The sequence below is a fragment of the Siphateles boraxobius genome, unplaced genomic scaffold, assembly GCF_051911475.1.
Source record: "Siphateles boraxobius isolate OS27281-9 unplaced genomic scaffold, OSU_SipBor_1 54, whole genome shotgun sequence".
NCBI lineage: Eukaryota > Metazoa > Chordata > Actinopteri > Cypriniformes > Leuciscidae > Siphateles > Siphateles boraxobius.
In genome coordinates, this window is record NW_027509180.1 from 796,757 (window position 1) to 820,112 (window position 23,356).

The 23,356-nt window shown below is 42.5% G+C and overlaps 2 protein-coding genes across 4 annotated transcripts in view; both read right to left on the reverse strand.

Moving 5' to 3' along the window:
• The window catches only part of LOC143714409 (uncharacterized), a 73,306-nt gene extending 59,438 nt beyond the window's left edge, over positions 1-13,868 (reverse strand). Inside the window, exons 1-2 of the mRNA XM_077205543.1 lie at positions 13,840-13,868; positions 13,621-13,673 (exon numbers count right to left, since the gene is read on the reverse strand). The gene's annotated coding sequence lies outside the window, so the exon portion shown is untranslated. The remainder of the gene's footprint in view (positions 1-13,620; positions 13,674-13,839) is intronic.
• On the reverse strand, positions 2,132-17,700 carry LOC143714430 (uncharacterized). 3 transcript variants are annotated; one of them, XM_077205615.1, is made up of 5 exons: positions 17,535-17,697; positions 15,155-15,373; positions 13,840-14,398; positions 13,621-13,673; positions 2,188-2,267 (listed from the first exon to the last, which is right to left on the reverse strand). In XM_077205615.1, the coding sequence occupies exons 1-4, from the start codon at positions 17,566-17,568 to the stop codon at positions 13,664-13,666; spliced, it is 822 nt and encodes a 273-aa protein (XP_077061730.1). In that variant the 5' UTR covers positions 17,569-17,697; the 3' UTR covers positions 2,188-2,267; positions 13,621-13,663. The 3 variants fall into 3 exon arrangements, with proteins under 3 accessions (XP_077061729.1, XP_077061730.1, XP_077061727.1); XM_077205612.1 differs by having other exon boundaries at positions 13,840-15,373; positions 17,535-17,700; XM_077205614.1 differs by lacking the exon at positions 13,621-13,673 and having other exon boundaries at positions 2,132-2,267; positions 13,840-15,373; positions 17,535-17,698.
• Positions 17,701-23,356: the final 5,656 nt, after the last annotated feature.

A 23,356-nucleotide genomic window follows, 5' to 3' on the forward strand; every position in this document is an offset into this window, starting at 1 on the left:
CTTCCTTATTTTGGCCCCTGGGCCCGTTTAATACTGGGTTTCGGTACCCATTCCTACGTAAGGGTGAGTTCATATGGATGAAAGCCTGTTGTGTTCTGTCTCTTGATTTGTGAGAGTGGCAGCTATTGTGAAACTCACCTTCTTCATCTACTGAGTGTGGATGACATCAAGACCTTGTCCTGAAGAATCACAGGGCCAAACGCTAGGCATTATATCTCATCTGGTGACAAGAGCATAGCCATAACTTTAAGGACTCTAATGATATCTATACTGTATCTCACCAAATCTTCTGTCCTCTTTTCTCTCTCACACACTCACGGCTTCTCCGATCTCCACTTTAATCTCCGTTTTCTGTCCGCACACACACTAATGATATCTATACCCCTGATATAGCATTCTTTTTTTCTATTCATACGTTCATGTTTTCATGTCATATTTTTATTTGTCAACATTAATTTTCGTAACGGTCTTAAAATATTTGAATTTTAATGACGGACACACCCCGCCCCCCGAATACTTGAGGAATCATTTTTTGAGACCTGTCAATGATCGAAATGAGAAATTAACAAAAAATGCCCATCCCTAGATCACATCTGATGCTTTGAATCAGCATCATGGCTAGTTTTTAATATCTACTCGCCTTGTCTCCTTGGATGTCATTTTTGCCTCTTCACAATGACTTGACTTGTCTCTAGTCCTCAGTTGTAATTCGCTTTGGATAAAAGCTTCTGCTAAATGACTAAATGTAAATGTAGAGCAGCAGGAGGTTTGCAGGGAATATTTGTTTTGATTGTGTTTAATCTTGTTGTGTTGTGTCTCAGTCCCCACAAACCTTTGCCCGGACTTATCATGAATTATTGCATTGTCATTACATTGTTTGTCTCAGCCTATTTATACTGTACCATGTTCTGTCTGGTCAGGCTTGGGGAGGTAACAAAGAAAAAGAAAGTATGATAACGTAGAGATGTAAAAATATGTGCAGAACACACTTCAGCCTCAGAGTGAAAACATAACGCAACTTTAAGTAAAAGTAAAAGTATTTATTTCCTTCATATATCAAAAAGGTTAACAAAAGATGGGAATAAATATTCAGGAGAGAGTAAGGCCTAAAATAATAAACAGAAAAGAAGCTAATTAAGGTTTAAGGGAGCTGCACAAAAACAGATGAAAATCAACAACACAAACTTCCCTGAGCTTCCTCTCTAACCAAAAACAGGAGAATATATATATATATATATATATATATACTGTATATGTTTTGTATTTTTAATAAAATAAATGCAGCCTTGGTGAGCAGAAGAAACTTCTTTTAAAAACATTAAAAATCCCGCTCATTTCCCAGATAACCATAAACAAGTGAACAGAGCTAATAAGAAGTTATACATTATAATTACCAACAGAAAATGAAGTTAATGCCTGCTTTCACAATATCTTTTAGTTTTCCACAGGTAAAAAGTCAACACTAGAATTATACAATATATTCCAGGTACCCTCACAAGGATAAACTGGCGTTGTTGGCACACAGCGAATGAGTGTGTCCCAAACTCAACACACACTCTTTTTTTTCAACATTTTGGCAAAAAACTGAATTAAAGACAATTATCATTGGTCAAGGCAAATCAAATAAAAAATCAATAGAATTGTATCAGAAAAAATAGAAATAGAGAATATCAGAATCTTAAGCAAACCGCATATTAATATGCACTGTCAGTCAATCACGCAAAGGATAGATTTAAGGATTTACAGTGTGAGGTTTGGTCTGGTTTTTCACTGTTATTAAAGACCAGGAATCTGTTTCCACAATCTCTGTTTAGTTTCTTCAGTTCTGCACAGTTACTTTCACTGACACATTTTTCTGTTGGCTTATTTCTCCGGCGATCTCCTCCAGTGAACAGAACAATGCTGAACTGAGCAGCTCTTGGACTGAAGATCTTCTTCATCAGATCTACTGTGCCCATCTCTTGTACATCTTTCCAAACTCAACACAATGATGAACACATGAGGGCCAGGTGACAACGTGGAAATACATTTCAGTATTTATTTACTGTTGATCATGTGTCAGTGTCTCGCAAAGAGACCTGGAGTATCAACAACAGTTCCTGATCGACCATCAACTTCACAAACTCTCTTTTCACACACTCGTGACTGAATTTAGTCACAATCATCTCTTCCCAGAATACTGTTTCCTGTTGCACTCTTCCCATTTCCTGTCTTCCCGATCAGAGCAATCCTCAGACACTCCTGATCCTCTGATTGACCTTCAGCACCTGAAAATCACAGCGGTAGAAAGAAAACTTAGAGAAATTACGCTCAGAACTTTAACATTGTTGTGTTGTGTTGTAGAAGTTGCAGATGAATGATAATTGATTATGAACTGAAAAACAACAACATCTTAAGTCACTTGCAATAATAATAATAAAAAAACTCAATGGATGGATACTAGGGCTGGGTAAGGAATATTGATTTCTTGATTTTAATCGATTCTCATTTTTACGAACCAATATTGATTCTTAAATCCCAAGAATCGATTAGTCATCCGTGTAGCAATGTTCAGGGAAGAAGGAGGCAGGAACCGGCGAACAATCAAAATAAACTTTATTTAAAATAAAACAAACAAACTAAAATACCGCCAGCAGCCCCTCGCGGACGACTGCTGGCTACCGAAAATAAATATAACGGCCAGCAGTCCCTCGCGGACGACTGCTGGCTAAAATAAAACACAAATACAAAAACCAAACACAACTAAAACACAGGCCTGTTCCTCTCTCGATCATCAACGTCGTCGCTCCTCCTTTATGCTTCCGCTCCTCCGTGAGAGATGCGAGACCGGTGTGCTCACAGGTGTTGCTCATTATCAATCGCACCACCGGCCTCGCGCCGTTCTCTCACGTCCCTCGGCCGTCCTGTTCGCCACAATCCTGTTTTCTAGTGATGTAGTACTTGAGTCCGGTCTCGAGACCGATTTCTGCTTTCTCGGTCTCGTCTCGGACTCGACCCTTCAAAGACTCGGTCTTGACTCGGACTCGACCCTTCAAAGATTCGGTCTCGACTCGGACTCGACCCTTCAAAGGACTCGGTCTCGACTCGGACTCGACCCGGACTCGACCCTTCAAAGACTCGATCTCGTCTCGGACTCGACCCTTCAAAGACTCGGTCTCGGACTCGACCCTTCAAAGACTCTGTCTCGTCTCGGACTCGACCCTTCAAAGACTCGGTCTCGACTCAGACTCGACCCTTCAAAGACTCGGTCTTGACTCGGACTCGACCCTTCAAAGACTCGGTCTCGGACTCGACCCTTCAAAGACTCGGTCTCGGACTCGACCCTTCAAAGACTCGGTCTCGGACTCGACCCTTCAAAGACTCGGTCTCGGACTCGACCCTTCAAAGACTCGGTCTCGTCTCAGACCCTTCAAAGACTCGGTCTCGACTCGGACTCGACCCTTCAAAGACTCGGTCTCGACTCGGACTCGACCCTTCAAAGACTCGGTCTCGACTCGGACTCGACCCTTCAAAGACTCGGTCTTCACTCGGACTCGACCCTTCAAAGACTCGGTCTCGACTCGGACTCGACCCTTCAAAGACTCGGTCTCGACTCGGACTCGACCCTTCAAAGACTCGGTCTCGACTCGGACTCGACCCTTCAAAGGACTCGGTCTTGACTCGGACTCGACCCTTCAAAGACTCTGTCTCCACTCGGACTCGACCCTTCAAAGACTCGGTCTCGACTCGGACTTGACCCTGCAAAGACTCGGTCTCGTCTCGGACTTGACCCTGCAAAGACTCGGTCTCGTCTCGGACTCGACCCTTCAAAGACTCGGTCTCGACCCTTCAAAGACTCGGTCTCGACCCTTCAAGACCCTTCAAAGACTCGGTCTCGACTCGGACTCAACCCTTCAAAGACTCGGTCTCGCCTCGGACTCGACCCTTCAAAAGACTCGGTCCCGACTCGGACTCGACCCTTCAAAGACCCTTCAAAGGACTCGGTCTCGACTCGGACTCGACCCTTCAAAGACTCGGTCTCGACTCTGACTCGACCCTTCAAAGACTCGGTCTCGACTCGGACTTGACCCTGCAAAGACTCGGTCTCGTCTCGGACTCGACCCTTCAAAGACTCGGTCTCGACCCTTCACAGACTCGGTCTCGACCCTTCAAGACCCTTCAAAGACTCGGTCTCGACTCGGACTCAACCCTTCAAAGACTCGGTCTCGCCTCGGACTCGACCCTTCAAAAGACTCGGTCTCGACTCGGACTCGACCCTTCAAAGACCCTTCAAAGGACTCGGTCTCGACCCTTCAAAGACTCGGTCTCGACTCGGACTCGACCCTTCAAAGACTCGGTCTCGACTCGGACTCGACCCTTCAAAGACTCGGTCTCGTCTCGGACTCGACCCTTCAAAAGACTCAGTCTCGACTCGGACTCGACCCTTCAAAAGACTCGGTCTCGACTCGGACTCGACCCTTCAAAGACTCGGTCTCGACTCAGACTCGACCCTTCAAACTCGGTCTCGACCCTTCAAAGACTCGGTCTCGACTCGGACTCAACCCTTCAAAGACTCGGTCTCGCCTCGGACTCGACCCTTCAAAAGACTCGGTCTCGACTCGGACTCGACCCTTCAAAGACCCTTCAAAGGACTCGGTCTCGACTCGGACTCGACCCTTCAAAGACTCGGTCTCGACTCGGACTCGACCCTTCAAAGACTCGGTCTCGACTCGGACTCGACCCTTCAAAGACTCGGTCTTGTCTCGGACTCGACCCTTCAAAAGACTCGGTCTCGACTCGGACTCGACCCTTCAAAAGACTCGGTCTCGACTCGGACTCGACCCTTCAAAGACTCGGTCTCGACTCAGACTCGACCCTTCAAAGACTCGGTCTCGGACTCGACCCTTCAAAGACTCGGTCTGGACTCGGACTCGACCCTTCAAAGACTCGGTCTCGTCTCGGACTCGACCCTTCAAAGACTCGGTCTCAACCCTTCAAAGACTCGGTCTCGACTCGGACTCGACCCTTCAAAGGACTCGGTCCTGACTCGGACTCGACCCTTCAAAGACTCGGTCTCGACTCGGACTCGACCCTTCAAAGACTCGATCTCGACTCGGACTCGACCCTTCAAAGACTCGGTCTCGTCTCGGACTCGACCCTTCAAAGACTCGGTCTCGTCTCGGACTCGACCCTTCAAAGACTCGGTCTTGACTCGGACTCGACCCTTCAAAGACTCGGTCTCGACTCAGACTCGACCCTTCAAAGACTCGGTCTCGGACTCGACCCTTCAAAGACTCGGTCTCGTCTCGGACTCGACCCTTCATAGACTCGGTCTCAACTCGGACACGAACCTTCAAAGACTCAGTCTCGACTCGGACTCGACCCTTCAAAGACTCGGTCTCGACTCGGATTCGACCCTTCAAAGACTCGGTCTTGACTCGGACTCGACCCTTCAAAGACTCGGTCTCGACTCGGACTCGACCCTTCATAGACTCGGTCTCGACTCAGACACGAACCTTCAAAGACTCGGTCTCGACTCGGACTCGACCCTTCAAAGACTCGGTCTCGACTCGGATTCGACCCTTCAAAGACTCAGTCTTGACTCGGACTCGACCCTTCAAAGACTCGGACTCGACCCTTCAAAGACTCGGTCTCGACTCAGACTCGACCCTTCAAAGACTCGGTCTCGACTCGGACTCGACCCTTCAAAGACTCGGACTCGACCCTTCAAAGACTCGGTCTCGACTCGGACTCGACCCTTCAAAGACTCGGTCTCGTCTCGGACTCGACCCTTCAAAAGACTCGGTCTCGACTCGGACTCGACCCTTCAAAAGACTCGGTCTCGACTCGGACTCGACCCTTCAAAGACTCGGTCTCGACTCAGACTCGACCCTTCAAAGACTCAGTCTCGGACTCGACCCTTCAAAGACTCGGTCTCGACTCGGACTCGACCCTTCAAAGACTCGGTCTCGTCTCGGACTCGACCCTTCAAAGACTCGGTCTCGACCCTTCAAAGACTCGGTCTCGACTCGGACTCGACCCTTCAAAGACTCGGTCTCGTCTCGGACTCGACCCTTCAAAGACTCGGTCTCGACTCGGACTCGACCCTTCAAAGACTCGGTCTCGACTCGGACTCGACCCTTCAAAGACTCTGTCTCGACTCGGACTCGACCCTTCAAAGACTCGATCTCGACTCGGACTCGACCCTTCAAAGACTCGGTCTCGTCTCGGACTCGACCCTTCAAAGACTCGGTCTCGTCTCGGACTCGACCCTTCAAAAGACTCGGTCTCGACTCGGACTCGACCCTTCAAAGACTCGGTCTCGACTCAGACTCGACCCTTCAAAGACTCGGTCTCGGACTCGACCCTTCAAAGACTCGGTCTCGTCTCAGACTCGACCCTTCAAAGACTCGGCCTCGTCTCGGACTCGACCCTTCAAAAGACTCGGTCTCGACTCAGACTCGACCCTTCAAAGACTCGGGCTCGGACTCGACCCTTCAAAGACTCGGTCTCGACTCGGACTCGACCCTTCATAGACTCGGTCTCGACTCGGACACGAACCTTCAAAGACTCGGTCTCGACTCGGACTCGACCCTTCAAAGACTCGGTCTCGACTCGGATTCGACCCTTCAAAGACTCGGTCTTGACTCGGACTCGACCCTTCAAAGACTCGGTCTCGACCCTTCAAAGACTCGGTCTCGACTCGGACTCGACCCTTCAAAGACTCGGTCTCGACTCGGCATAGGCGGTCTCGTCCCCATCACTTTCCCGGTGAGAGGGTTCAACACCCGCACTTTTTCTGCAGTTTACACAAACGCCTTACTACAGTCGCTCTCGTTCAGTTGTTTATCTGGCCGCTCTGTGTCTGCGCTCGCTGCGTCTCCTCTCCCCTTTCCTTTCAAAAATGACACCGCCTTTGAGTGTGACCGGCTGATGATTGGCTGTTCTGCCTTAAGTCCCGCCTCTCTTGGGGTGTTAGATTTATTGGTCAGCTCGTGCTGAGGAGTCGGGAACTTATGGTTATTTACATCTCCCTTTTCCAGGTACTTTGAATGAGTGTTTATGCTTTCGAGGTTTTTAAATAAGCTTGATATGCGTTTAGGAAGATGTTATGTTTGTGTTTTGTTGACATGTCGAGTGTTTTCAGTATTATATTTCGTTCTTTAGACTAAACCGCACATGACTTAGGCATTCTCTTTGTGCTGCGTGATTTAAAGAAAAGTGTGCACTTTGCTCAAACTTTTCTCCAAAATAAAAGCTCAAGGGTTTATTTCTTACAAGTGAAGAAATTAGGACAAAAGTATTGTAATTTTCCTATTCTATAGCGTAATGTAAAATATACTTTTGAAATATTCATTTTCATTTATAGAGTAGCATACATTTATAGGCTATATGGATTTTCCATCATAGGAATAATTATATAAATAATTATATTATTATGATAAATGTTTGGCATTCTAAAACACCAGTGATAATGTAATGTAGACGGAGACTCTATATCATAACTAAAAAGATGTTTGAGCCCTCTTTAGGTACAAGTCAATGTTTTTTTTTTGTTCAATGTGCACAGGTCATGGGTCGAACCCGGTTGAAGCTCTTAATTTTGAGCTCTCAAAGTGCATCAGATTGAGCGTTTAACCTTAAAATGTACAAAAAAAAGTTGAGGGGGAGCATACTCCGAACCCCCCATAAAGGAACAGAGGTCCACACAACATCGTTTTACAAAATCCAGTGGGAAAGAACGATCATTTATAAATTGTACCCCAGCATATACAACAAAGTTCCTTTTAAGCTTTTTAGTCATTAATAGCTGTTAATGCCAACATTTAAATGTCACATCCATCCCCCGCACTTTTGAAAAGCTTGCTACGCCCCTGGTCCATATTAAGACGTTAAGACTGCTCCTCTAAACAATTCCCAATCTAGCTTAGTCTGTAGGCCTAACTGTTGATTATTAACTGGGGTGATATTAAATCATGAATATCAAAACTGACATGTCGAGACAAAATCTCGACTCGGACTCAACCCTTCAAAGACTCGGTCTCGACTCGGACTCGACCCTTCAAAGACTTGGTCTCGACTCGGACTCGACCCTTCAAAGACTCGGTCTCGACTCGGACTCGACTCTTCAAACACTCGGTCTCGACTCGGACTCGACCCTTCAAAGACTCGGTCTTGACTCGGACTCGACCCTTCAAAGACTCGGTCTCGACTCGGACTCGACCCTTCAAAGACTCGGTCTCGACTCGGACTCGACCCTTCAAAGACTCGGTCTCGACTCGGACTCGACCCTTCAAAGACTCGGTCTCGACTCGGACTCGACCCTTCAAAGACTTGGTCTCGACCCTTCAAAGACTCGGTCTCGAATCGGACTCGACCCTTCAAAGACTCGGTCTCGACTCGGACTCGACCCTTCAAAGGCTCGGTCTCGACTTGGACTCGACCCTTCAAAGACTCGGTCTTGACTTGGACTCGGCATAGGCGGTCTCGTCCCCATCACTACTGTTTTCAGTTGATAAATGAATCGAACATTGCGCGTGAAAATGAAAATTGTGAAAATTTGCCATGTATTGTACCGAAACCGATATCGGACCGAATTGCAAGCTTGTGAATCGAAATCGAATTTTATGCATTCTTTTATTAATATTAAAGTCCCTGTAAAGGCAATTCTAAAAAAAATTCTAAACACATTATAAATGTTAGAAATGTATTGCTAAAACATATTACAAAGACTGTGAAGTACTGAATTGTGGCGTTAGAGCGTTAAACAATTTTTCACTATTGCTGTGTTCCGGATTTTTTGGGCGGGGCTAAAAATGATGACGCACTGGGGGTTTTGATTGACACGCCCCTACTTGATGACGCCCTGGAGCCCCTGAGCTCCTGGACACGCCCCTACTTGATGATGCACTGGAGCCACTGAAGCTGGCCCCTCCCCTAACAATATAAATAGAGCACATTAATAACATCACTTTGCTGCTCAATTACGAGTTACTGTAAGTATTATTAGTTACTTGCCTACAATTTGCTAGCTAGCTATGCGTTCGTCACGGAAATGCGTACTATCTGGATGCGGTCAAGTACAAAACATTTCCGAAAAACGATCACATCAAGAAGAGTTGGATTAATTTTGTGAAGAGACACCTTGATAGAGAGCTGAGGATCACCGCAAACACCCGCCTCTGTAGTGATCATTTTACTACTTTTATTTCAATGTAAAACAGCTGTTTTCTATGCGAATATATAGTAAAAAGTGTAATTTATTCCTGTGATCAAAGCTGAATTTTCAGCATTATTACTCCAGTCTTCAGTGTCACATGATCCTTCAGAAATCAGTATAATATGATGATGTGATGCCCAAAAAACATTTATGATTATTATCAATGTTGAAAACAGTTGTGTACCATTTGTTTTAGGATTCTTTGATGAACATAAAGTTAAAAACAACAGCATTTATTTGAAATAAAATATTTTGTAACATTATAAATGTCTTGACTGTCACTTTTTATCAATTTAATTCCTCCTTGATGAATAAAAGTATTGATCCATTTTATTTATTTCCCCCAAAAAATTAAATAAAAAATTCTTACTGACCCCAAAGTTTTGAACGGTAGTGTTTAATGTTACAAAAGATTATTTTTCAGATAAATGCTGTTCTTTTGAACTTTCTATTCATCAAAGAATCCTGAAATAAAAATGTAAATAACTGTTTTCAACATTGATGATAATGAAAATGTTTTCTTGAGCATCACATCATCATATTATACTGATTTCTGAAGGATCATGTGACACTGAAGACTGGAGTAATGATGCTGAAAATTCAGCTTTGATCACAGGAATAAATTACACTTTACTTTATATTCACATAGAAAACAGCTGATTTACATTGAAATATTATTTCACAATATTACTGGGTTTTTGTTTTGTATTTTTAATCAAATAAATGCAGCCTTTGTGAGCATAAGTGACTTATTTTAAACTTACTTTTGAACGGCAGTGTGTGTGTGTGTGTGTATATATATATATATATATATATATATATATATATATATATATATGTGTGTGTGTGTATGTGTGTGTGTGAGTGAAAAATCTAAAATGTATTCCCAAAATCGTGCAGCCCTATAGTTTGTCTTGATATCAACATGTTTACAGGTGTTTATTTATTTATTTTTTTAGAAAGGGATCAGATGCTACTGGATGAGTCCTGCTGACTTCAACATTCACATGAGTCTCTGTACATGAACATAGTAAAATGAAAAGTCAAACACCTTGGACATGACAGGTATGTAGGCTACTATGTTTTAGGAATGGCACAAAGGTGTGTGACTGTCCAAGTCTCTGTTTTTAGATCAGTGTGTTTACTAATGTGCTATTTTGTCATTTGTTGTGTATCTTTGGATTATGTTGTGTTGTAAATAAATCCAGACAATCAAAAAGCCATTCTTTTTTTAATTTCTCCTCATTCTTTGGGCATGGCTCCTCATAATGATCGGGCCTGATAGCACCTGATAGGGCCATTAGGGGAGGGTCTTTGTCTTTCTCAGGTGTAAAATGCATTCATATTACTGAGAGAATCACGCCTCCTCGCATACAGCTTTCTCACACAAAACACGTCATACAAATTTTAAATCAATATATTGTCTTATCTAAATGAGTATGCAGGATGATTTTCACATAGTTTTGGAGCAAATTATAAATGTATAGCTTCCGGCTATACGCAGTCTACTTGTGCCTAAAGCACAACTTACGCAACTTGTGACGTCAGAAGTAGAGTAGTGCGTCATGGCGTAGCGTAAACATGGTGTTTGTGGGGTCCTTGAGATGTTTTGACATGCCCTGACATTTGTGCTTTTTTCAGTTGCTTATAAAAATATTATTGGCAAAGGTGTAATTACACTCAATTCAGCACAAACAGGGCTACCATAATATATGAGCAACATGTATGTCAGGTGTTCAAAGCATTTTCTACTGGTTGAGAGAGGAATTACTGCAGTAAATTGACTTAGGATGGTCTATTTTACTGTCATTAGTGAATATTGTAGAATAGAATAGCGCCCAGTATAGCCTAAAATAGTTATTTCTTAACATTCTAATAACGTTCTTATAACCAGGAAATAACGTTAATACAACATTTATATATCGGGAGAATTGTACGTTCTAATGACGTTTGAATGATATTCTTATAACCAAGCAAGAACGTTAATACAACGTTTATATAACGGGAGAATTGAACGTTCTTATAACGTTTTGAATGGAGTTCTTATAACCAAGAAATAACGTTAATACATACGTCTAAAAAACTGGACATATGTTCCTGGAACATTCAGAAATAACTTTAACGTTTTTATAACTTAATGGGAACGTTATGAAAACGTTCTTATAACCTAAAATTGTTAGCTGGGGAAGAGGAGAGATTCGCGATTGCACTGAACACGTTTTAAGTGCAGGATTCTCTGAGCGAGCCAAGAGAAAATAGACCTATTTTAACAAGAGCAGCGTGTATCTGAGAGCACGGCACATTATATTCCGCGCGCGAGCAGAGAGATTCGCGCTCGCGCATTATATTAATGTACTTTCGCGCTACAATAATGCGCTCCGCATCCATCGTCCATGTAACGTAACAGAGCACTGCTGTTTGTTTACCCTCACTCGTCGCTGCTTAGAAGTGCAACATTGTAAAGGGTCCGTCTGAAACAGTGTCGCGCAGCGTAACGCTCGTTCCGAACGTTGTGTAATTAAATACACCGGTGTGGCGGTTTATTCAAAATCAATATCGTGACGAAAATATAAACTGGTTTTCGGTTTGAACCGGTTTATCGCCCAGCACTAAGAATAATGTTTATGCATGGTTATTGAAAAAACTAAAACTTAAAGTTTCTGAAAATAAGGCCACAAAACACATACTAAATATGTGTCCACAAGACTTTTGACTAATGGATGTTGTTGCCTAGAGTTTTTGCTTCTAAAGGATCTGAAAATCATCCTGCCTAATCATTCACATAAAACAATACATTGTTTTAAATTTTGTAAGACACTTTTGGTTTGGAAAGGCAATATGCATGTGGGCGTGAACGATCATGAATAATGCTCTGATTCACACCTGAGATGACAATGACCTGCATAATAAGCTGCATAATAAGCCTTTCACACAGGTGTGTCACTGGGTACCACAAGAAAGAATGTGAGGACTTATTTTGTATGCATGCAAATTGCATAATTTCCATGGTAAACATTTCTAGTAACTATGCAGTTAATTCTCATACTGTATTTTCAGAAAGTTTTGGAATATATCCTCTCCCCAAATGTGTCACTAATAAAAAACAATAATAAATAATTTAATGTGAAGGCTTATATTGGCATATTAAGATGTTGCTTACATTTAGGCTACCTTGTAAATATATATTTTTGCTATTTTATTAAAAAGTGTTCATACATATTTCAAAGTTAAGGATTCAAACACTATAATAACATCTTACTTGATGAGTTTATTTTTGACAAAACATACTAGCTATATATTTAACATATGAGCAGACACTGGCTAACAAAAGCTTATTTGATGTCTATTTTACAATAAAAATGTTATAATCTATCCCAAACTAGTCAACGAAATGTTGTCTTTCACATTTCATCTGTAACATAGTAAACGTAAGTGCGCATCTGTGCTGTTCATTCATTCACACACGGACACACGATTCATATTTAAACAGTCTTTTTGCGGTTTACAGACACTATTATATAAAGGGGTGGTGATGGCGCAGTAGGAGACACATGCCTTTGGTGTGAGAGACCCGGGTTCGAATCCACTGTGAGACACCAATGCGTCCCTGAGCAAGACATTTAACCCCTAGTTGCTCCAGAGGCGTGCGACCTCTGACATATATAGCAATTGTAAGTCGCTTTGGATAAAAGCGTCAGCTGAATGAATAAATGCAAATGTATTCTGTGGTGAACAGGACGGCCGAGGGACGTGAGAGAACAGCGCGAGGCCGGTGGTGCGATTCATAATGAGCAACACCTGTGAGCACACCGGTCTCGCATCTCTCACGGAGGAGCGGAAGCATAAAGGGGGAGCGACGACGTTGATGATCGAGAGAGGAACAGGCCTGTATTTTAGTTGAGTTTTGGTTTTTGTATTTGTGTTTTATTTTTAGCCAGCAGTCGTCCGCGAGGGGCTGCTGGCGGTATTTAAGTTTGTTTATTTTATTTTAAATAAAGTATGTATGTTCGCCGGTTCCCGCCTCCTTCTTCCCGGGTTTCGGCACCAGTGTAGCAATGTTCAGGGAAGAAGGAGGCAGGAACCGGCGAACATTTAAACATACTTTATTTAAAATAAAATAAACAAACTTAAATACCGCCAGCAGCCCCTCGCGGACGACTGCTGGCTAAAATAAAACACAAATACAAAAACCAAAACTCAACTAAAATACAGGCCTGTTCCTCTCTCGATCATCAACGTCGTCGCTCCCCCTTTATGCTTCCGCTCCTCCGTGAGAGATGCGAGACCGGTGTGCTCACAGGTGTTGCTCATTATGAATCGCACCACCGGCCTCGCGCTGTTCTCTCACGTCCCTCGGCCGTCCTGTTCGCCACATTTTCCTATCGCGATTAGAACAAAGCATATAAGAATAAAAAACTTACTATTAATCCTCAACTGGATCCGTTGCTCCTCGAAGTGTTCAAATTAGACATTCCTGTTGGCTGAACACAAGTTAATAGATACCAATCAGTCAACAAAGTGTCCTGTGCTCACCACACACCGGCTATAGGTGGAGAGGAGAGATTTGGCTATAGGGTGATGTGTGGATAACTTACACAGAAGAGACTTTGTTGCTCAGCACATGAAAATAAACTACTTACCGTGATCTCAGACTGTGTTTAAGTGATTTCTCAACTGCATGGATCTTCATGTGTCGCTTCAGGTGACTTTCAATAGAGAAACTCTTTCCACACTGATCACACGTGTGCGGTTTCTCTCTGCTGTGGATCCTCTCGTGTGTTTTCAGAGCTGATGCCTGTCTGAATCTCTTGTCACAGTGTGAACACTTGTAAGGTTTCTCTCCAGTGTGGATCCTCTCATGTCTTTTCAGAGTTGATGACTGACTGAATCTCTTGTCACAGTGTGAACACTTGTAAGGTTTTTCTCCCGTGTGAATAATCTGGTGCCTTTTTAAATGGTTTGCTGTACTAAAAGTCTTCTCACACTCAAAGCACATGTACTCTCTCACACCAGTGTGAGTTTTCTCATGTCTATGTAAATTAGGCAGCAGTGAAAAACTCTTTCCACACACAGAACATGAATGTGGCTTCTCCTTCGTATGAACTGTCATGTGTGTCTTCAGGTCTGATGCCCTAAGAAATGTGTTGCCACATTGATCACATGAGAACGGCTTCTCTCCGGTGTGGATCCTCATGTGATCTTTAAGGGATGAAGATTGACTGAAATCTTTCCCACATTGATCACACTTAAACGGCTTCTCTCCGGTGTGGATCCTCAGGTGTATCTTCAGGGTTTTTTTAAAAGCAAAATTCTTTCCACACTGATCACACGTGTGCGGCTTCTCTCCAGTGTGGATCCTCTCATGTGTTTTCAGATGTTCTGATCGACTGAATCTCTTGTCACAGTCTGAACACTTGTAAGGTTTTTCTCCAGTGTGTATCCTCTCATGTGTTTTCAGATGTTCTGATCGACTGAATCTCTCGTCACAGTGCGAACACTTGTAAGGTTTTTCTCCAGTGTGGATCCTCTCATGTGTTTTCAGATGTTCTGATCGACCGAATCTCTTGTCACAGTGTGAACACTTGTAAGGTTTTTCTCCCGTGTGAATTCTCTGGTGCAGTTTCAAATTGGTTGCTGTAGTAAAAGTCTTCTCACACTCAAAGCACATGTACTCTCTCACACCAGTGTGAGTTTTCTGATGTGTATATAAAGATTGCAGCTGTGAAAAACTCTTTCCACACACAGAACATGAATGTGGCTTCTCCTTTGTATGAACTGTCATGTGTGACTTCAGGTGTGATGTACTAAGAAATGTTTTCCCGCACTGATCACATGAGAACGGCTTCTCTCCGGTGTGGATCCTCATGTGATCTTTAAGGGATGAAGATTGACTGAAATCTTTCCCACACTGATCACATGTGAACGGCTTCTCTCCGGTATGAACTCTCATGTGACGCTCAAGATGTTGTTTGGTTGTTAAACTGTTTCCACACTGAGTGCAGGTGAAAGATATCTTGGCTCGTCTTTTCTTTGAAAATGTCTGTTTAGTCTTTGAGCGACTCAAAGGTTTTTCTCCAGGTTGGACATGAAGTTCCTCCTCCACTTCTCTCAATTCTTCACTCTCCTCCTTCACTTCTCTCAATTCTTCACTCTCCTCGCTCTCTTCCATCCGGTCTGACATGACAGAAACAAATATTACATTTAATTTTCAGTACATCAAAATAACTCAAAGAGAGAAATATAAAGTGAAAGGACATGAAAGTGAGCCCTGATGTAATGGTAGAAAGTAGACAACTGCCATAAAATATAATAATTTGATGCCTTTTTATGAATTGATTATATGTCCTTGAAACTTTCCATGAATGAGGTAAATTTAACTTCCAAGTATTATTTGTAAAACATTATAAGCAAGAATCCCATGTTTCTTTAGCCAGAAATGTTAAATATATTTAATCAATGACACAATTATCTAACATGATATTAACATTAAAATATACAATACTGCCATTTTTTGACACCAACTTTGAGATTGATATTTATTTTACTAAACCTTTTAATTATTAATGGCCGTTCGCACTAGACTTTTCCTTGCACTGACTTCCATTCATACGCATGTGAAAGTGGGACACCAGAAACACAAGCTCAAGTGAATAACCCTGTGAGAAATAACACAAGCGTTTAGCATTCAAATAGAGTGGACGGTTTATTTTTACATTTTTAATTATTATTATTTTTTATATGTTGAATTTATGTTTGTAAAAAAGCTGCCGCAGAATGTGACGTCATTTCACGATCGTTGCAGTGTCTGTAGAAATATCACACGCTCAAAGTGTAGAGCGGCTTTAACTGGTTTTAAATTAACCATATGTATTAGCATTATCTGTGTCCTACATGTTTCACTCAACCCTGTTACTCATGACATGATTTTCCTCCTTTTAAAAACAGAGCATTTCTTAAAACTGTGACACCCAGGAAGTGACATCGTCTGGACTCTTTCTGCTGCATGATGGGAAGACAAGAAAATAATAGGCTTGTTTGAGATGAGCAAAATCTGCGCAGAACCGATCACCGATGATCAGCGCGTAATGCATGCCGGTTAGAAATGTGTCCGAGTGCGGTCCACCTTGCTCTGATGTCATGCTGACGTGTGTCAAAAAGCTCTCGCGAGCGCAAGTGTCGGATTCTGCAGTCGCTCGCAGTTGCTCTCCACCGACTGCGCTGATCAAAAGCATGATGGGAAACGACTTGCTGACGACACAGCTTAATGTTGATTGGTTAAAACAACCGTGATGTATTGTTCTCTTTTAAAATGTTTTATTTTAAAACTCGGATATCATGTTTTATGTGTATATGTTATGTGTGTATATTCCCAAACTCTCGGACAGTGTGATCTCTATGGGTTATGTCATTTTATTATAAAAACAAAAAAACACATAGCATATGTCTGTATTAAAGAAAAAATGATTGATAAACACTTATTTGGAATGGAATTAAATAACAAGTACTTTGGGTGTCTTGTTCATTATATTTATTTTCATATAAAAGCAACAAAACTTAAATTACATCCAGTTTATTAGCAACACTGTGCAGGAGCGTGAATCCCTCCATATCCATCATTGATCTGGCAGGAGTCAGATCCACTGCGAGAAGCGAGAACTGTCCGGCTTGCCTGCGCTTTCTTCACTCCTCCTCTCACTGCAGCCGCTACTCTCGACTACACTTCAGGCGAAGCAAGGCGCATCTCAAACAAGCCTATTAGACGGCTCAATGACATCATCAGCTGTCGGCCAATGAGAACCCTAACCCTAACCCTACTCTCGACTACACTTCAGACGAGGCAAGCCGCATATCAAACAAGCCTATTCTCAATCCATTGTCTCAGTTTTTACACAAACTGTAGCATTGACTGTATTCATCAACCCTGTTACCAAAGTTACTGTAAGAAGAATCTCTATAACTATGAATAACTTGTATGATATTTGACAAATACAACTTTATCAGTAACTTGGCGTTTACTGATTATTCCTAAAAAAATAATAATTTTGTGAACTATGTTGAAAAGGACAAAAATTCTGGTAACGTAGTTGCAAATTGGGACCAGATATAAAATAAATGTAAAATAAAACAGTTAAAATAGTAATAAGCTTGATCCGATCTTGACAATCAATATAAAAGTCTCTCAAACTTCCCTTTACTGACCATTTGTTGAAGAAAAACCCAGAACATTCTGTACCATTTCATAGATTAACTGTTTATCTAAATGTGAAGAAGTGCTTGAATGTTTCTAACATGAATGTTCTCCAGCATCATGAATGAATGAAGAATAAACACCAACCTCTTTGTTCTTCAGGATCTTCAGTGTGTTTCATTCTGCAGGTTCTGGATCACTCGTGTTCTCACTGTCCTCTTTAATAAACTCAGTCTTTGCAGATTTCAGCTCTTCCTGATGCTCTGATGCTCGTCTTCACTTGCAGCTGATGGGAATCATTTAAAAATGCATTTATCTGAGAATTGCTGTGGGAGGAGCTTCACTGATGATGTATTCCAGTGTGGGAGGAGCTTCACTGATGATGTATTCCAGTATGGGAGGAGCTTCACTGATTATGTGATTACAGTGGGAGGAGCTTCACTGATGATGTGATTTCAGTGGGAGGAGGTTCACTGATGATGTGATTACAGTGGGAGGAGCTTCACTGATGATGTGCTTACAGAGGGAGGAGCTTCACTGATGATGTGATTACAGAGGGAGGAGCTTCACTGATGATGTATTCCAGTGTGGGAGGAGCTTCACTGATGATGTATTCCAGTGTGGGAGGAGCTGATCTACCAAAATCAAAAATATATAAATTACTGAGCGAGTTTGTTTTTATAATAATTGAAACTTCTAAGCATTTATGTCTGTCTATCTATTCATCATACAGTAAGTGATGCCAATTCATTAATTATTTTTTATTATTTTTATTGCTAATCCTAACATCATTCTGTTTCTTCATTAAAACACCGGTATCAAGAAATATAGAAAATAATATAAATTATTTAAATTCTTCCAAGTATAAATAATGGTAAGAAAAACAGTTCAATTCATAAACAGAAATAAACGTACTTACTAGCCAACAAATCCCCCCAGTCTGCTGACACCAACGAAATGAGCTTTAAGTGTCAATTTACAGGAGATCTGAAAACATCAGCATAATAAATGAGGAGAAAACAGGAACTATTGTCATGAAATAAAGAGTGTTTTCAGCAGATCTGTTAATATTGATGATCCTCAGACTATCAACACTCATTCAACAAGACATTCAGGATCATCAGCAGAACATCTCACTTTATTCTGAGTGTTTGCTGATAGAAACACATTATTTGAGTCGGATAGATGATAAAAGCCTATAAAACTACTCTACTGACAGTCAATACTGTTATTTCTCACAATATGACATGGATAAAACATCAATAACACAAAAACAATCACTAATGACACTCATCAACCACTACAGATAAATAATTACAGCAGCATAATGTCCAAATTAATCTAAATATTATATATAAGTTTGATAACTATAGTAATCCCCATAAAGTAGTTAGATCATTAACTGGAGCGCAACTGGAAAAAAACAAAACTAGAGGTATTTCGGATTTCATGGAAGGAGAGCCCGATTGCTTACAGAGAGGCTTTAAAAGCTGCTAGATCTGCTTATTTTTCAACCCTATTAAAAGAAAATAAACATAATCCAAGGTATTTATTTGAAAAAGTGGCTACACTAACGAAAAAGAAAGCTTCAAGCCCAGAAGTTTCCAAGAAACACAGCAGTAATGACTTTATGAACTTCTTCACTTATAAGATTGATAATATTAGGGACAAAATTATAACTATGCAACCGTCTACTACAGCATCACATCAGGGAGTGCATTATAGTCTCCCCGAGGTAAAATTTGATTCATTTGTTGCCATAGGAGGAAGAATTTTGCAAACCTGTTAATTCATCTAAATCGACAACATGTATGTTAGACCCTATACCGACTAAACTACTGAAAGAGATGCTTCCAGAAGTCATAGATCCTCTTCTTAACATCATTAATTCGTCTTTGTCTCTAAGATACGTACCAAAAACCTTTAAGCTGGCAATGATTAAACCACTTGTTAAAAAAACGCAACTTGATCCTACAGAATTAGTCAATTACAGGCCGATCTCGAATCTACCTTTTCTGTCAAAGATATTAGAAAAGGCAGTATCCTCACAACTGTGTTCCTTTCTTGAAAGAAATGGTATCTGCGAGGATTTCCAGTCAGGATTTAGACCGCACCATAGCACTGAGACAGCTCTCATTAAAGTCACAAATGATTTGCTCTTATCATCCGATCGTGGTTGTATCTCTCTATTAGTGTTACTCGATCTTAGTGCTGCATTTGACACCATTGACCACAACATTCTCTTAAATAGACTAGAAAACTATGTTGGCATTAGTGGAATTGCACTAGCATGGTTTAAATCATATTTATCTGACCGTTATCAGTTTGTAGCAGTAAATGAAGAGATGTCTTATCGATCACAAGTTCAGTATGGCGTACCACAAGGCTCAGTACTAGGACCGCTGCTGTTCACTCTGTACATGCTACCTTTAGGAGATATCATTAGGAAACATGGAATTAGCTTCCACTGTTATGCTGATGATACTCAGCTCTATATTTCTTCCAAACCTAACGAAACTCACCAATTCACAAAATTATCGGAATGCATAGTTGATATAAAAAATTGGATGACTAGTAATTTCCTACTACTAAATTCTGAAAAAACAGAGATTCTATTTATTGGACAAAAAACTTCCACACGTAATAACTTAGAATACCGTCTAACACTTGATGGCTGCTCTGTTAAGTCTTCGCCGTCAGTTAGGAACCTGGGTGTATTCTTTGATACCAATCTTTCATTTGGAAGTCACATGTCTAGTGTCTGTAAAACTTTTCCATTTTTCCATCTTAAAAATATATCTAAATTACATCATATGCTCTCATTGACAAATGCGGAACAACCAGTTCATGCTTTCATGACATCAAGGCTAGATTATTGTAATGCTCTACTGGGTGGTTGCCCTGCACGCTTAATAAACAAACTACAGCTAGTTCAAAACGCAGCCGCTAGAGTTCTTACCAGAACAAGGAAGTACGACCATATTAGCCCGGTTCTGTCAACACTGCATTGGCTCCCTATTAAACATCGTATAAATTTTAAAATATTGCTGATTACTTACAAAGCACTAAATGGTTTAGCTCCCCAGTACTTGAGCGAGCTCTTAACGCATTATAGTCCTTCACGTCTATTGCGATCTCAAAGTTCTGGCTAGTTGATAATACCTAGAATATCTAAATCGACTGCTGGCGGTAGATCCTTTTCCTATTTAGCACCAAAACTTTGAGAACAATCTTCCTAATATTGTCCGGGAAGCAGACACAGTCTGTCAGTTCAAAGCTAGACTAAAAACACATCTCTTTGACCTAGCATTCACATAACACTCTATAGCCTTCTATAATTCAATATTAGGCTGCTTAGATTAGGTCAGCAAGAACTGGGAACACTTCCCTCAAATCCTGATGTACTCGTTACATCATTAGAAGAATGTCATCTAGGCTAATTTTAGTGTCTTTGTTTATCCCAAGGTTTTCCCGCAGCCTGCCGGATCCAGGCCGTTTCCAGATCTGACGAAGGACTTTCGCCTGGACCCGATGACAATGCAGTGCTGAAGTGCCAACTAGCCTCTCCCTATGGAGGATCCCTATACCACTCTACAGATAAAGCGTTGTGGAATTTTTCGGTTCGCGATCCTACTCAAAGTGATAAGATAAAATAAAATTCTGCATCAAAATTTATAGACAAGTAGTTTGTTTAGGCATGGTTTGTAAGGAATTACAAACCTGCGCACATATATTCAAACGCACATAACTATAGAATCAATTCTTAATGCGCATGTGAACGCCATCAGCGTCTATCACAGGTTCACGTTTAAAGTCTGTTTAGAGAGAACGGTGTCGTCTTAGCGGCCCCTAATTTAATAACAAATGATCATTTAGACGGAAGTGAATCAATCAAAACTAACTTTAGCTGGAAAAAACATTTTTCTAGAACCACTATAAAACCAAACCAATCTCTGTTACCTTAAATTATATGTTTCTCTCTGTAAAGCGGCTTTGAAACAATCTTCATTGTTAAAAGCGCTATATAAATGAGGATGACTTGACTTGACTTGACATTAAAATAAGATGATTTGATATGCGCAGAAACTGAAAATTATCATAAAACTTTTAGGAATAAACAGGTGCCATTTGGGTTTGATGAGATGCATAAGGCCCAAAAATGTCCCAAAATGTGTTTACAAAGCTTAAAGTTATTCATTCAAGTGTTCTTGTTAACATGATATATGATAAAAAAAATACTATTTTTAAAGAATAACTGTTACGTGTGGGTTTTGTTGTGTCTTGTATATCACGTGATCCCTTGTTTGTCATGTGATCCTGCCATGTGTCTTGTCATTGTTTGTTGTTGCTCAGTGTCCACAGGTGTTCCTCGTCCATGTTTATTAGTCTCCCCAGGTGTTTCTCATTAGCCACGCCCCCTTGTTATCTTGTTTAGCTTGTTTGTCTGTGTATTTAAACCCCTGTGTTTCAGTTGTTGGCTGTTGGTTGTTGTTTGCTGTGTGTTGTTCCCAGTTTCCTTGTTCCGTGTCCCGTGTGCCTTATTCTGAGTTTACCCATGATATTCTGTTTGTTGGATTATTAAAGTGCTTGCGATTGGATTCACTCTCCGCTTCATCCTTGCTGCTACGCAACAGAACAACCGACCAAAAATGAATCCAGCAGCATGGACCTCGTCTGATCTCCCCTGCATGAGCCGGGAATTCGCGGGTCAGATCGCATCCTTGGCTCTGGATAGCCCTGATTTATTTCAGTTCACGTGGGGATTTATTCCTCTTGCTACTTCCTGCTCCCTCGGAGACGAGGCAATTAAATTGTGTTACCGGCTGGGGCCTAAGGAGGTCAACCTGAGGGAGCTTCCCAATATCTCTGGTCTGGACTGGAGAGAGGCACTCTCCCGATGTCTGGAGAGCATCCTCCCATGGTACGCCAGGTCATCATCTGACCTCCACGCCCAGCTGGATTTTCACGTCCAGTCAGAGCTTCACGTCAGCCACGTCCAGCTAGAGCTTCACGTCAGCCACGTCCAGCCAGAGCTTTACGTCAGCCACGTCCAGCCAGAGCTTCACGTCAGCCACGTCCAGCCAGAGCTTCACGTCAGCCACGTCCAGCCAGAGCTTCACGTCAGCCGAGTCCAGCCAGAGCTTCACGTCAGCCACGTCCAGCCAGAGCCTTCACCGCTGGTCCCGTCCAGCACAGGGGCTTCACCGCTGGTCCCATCCAGCACAGTGCCTTCACCGCTGGTCCCGTCCAGCACAGGGCCTTCACCGCTGGTCCCGTCCAGCACAGGGCCTTCACCGCTGGTCCCGTCCAGCACAGAGCCTTCACCGCTGGTCCCGTCCAGCACAGAGCCTTCACCGCTGGTCCCGTCCAGCACAGAGCCTTCACCGCTGGTCCCGTCCAGCACAGAGCCTTCACCGCTAGTCCCGTCCACCGCAGCGCCCTCACCGCTGGTCCCGTCCACCGCAGCGCCCTCACCGCTGGTCCTGTCCAGCGCAGCATCCTCACCGCTGGTCCCGTCCAGCACAGCGCCCTCCCCGCTGGTTCCGTCCAGCCCAGCGTCCTCATCGCTGGTTCCGTTTAGTCCAGCGCCCTCTCGCTCTCGGAGACGGAGGAGGAAGAGGACTTCCCGCGTCCCGCAATGCCTGGAAGTCCTTCCTGTACTTCCTGTCAGCCCAGAGTCCTCGCCGCTGGTCCCGTCCGATCCAGAGACTGTTCAAGTCACGTCTGCCGATCCAGAGACGGTTCAAGTCACGTCTGCCGATCCAGAGACGGTTCAAGTCACGTCTGCCGATCCAGAGACGGTTCAAGTCACGTCTGCCGATCCAGAGACTGTTCAAGTCACGTCTGCCGATCCAGAGACTGTTCAAGTCACGTCTACCGATCCAGAGACTGTTCAAGTCACGTCTGCCGATCCAGAGACTGTTCAAGTCACGTCTGCCGATCCAGATACTGTTCAAGTCACGTCTGCC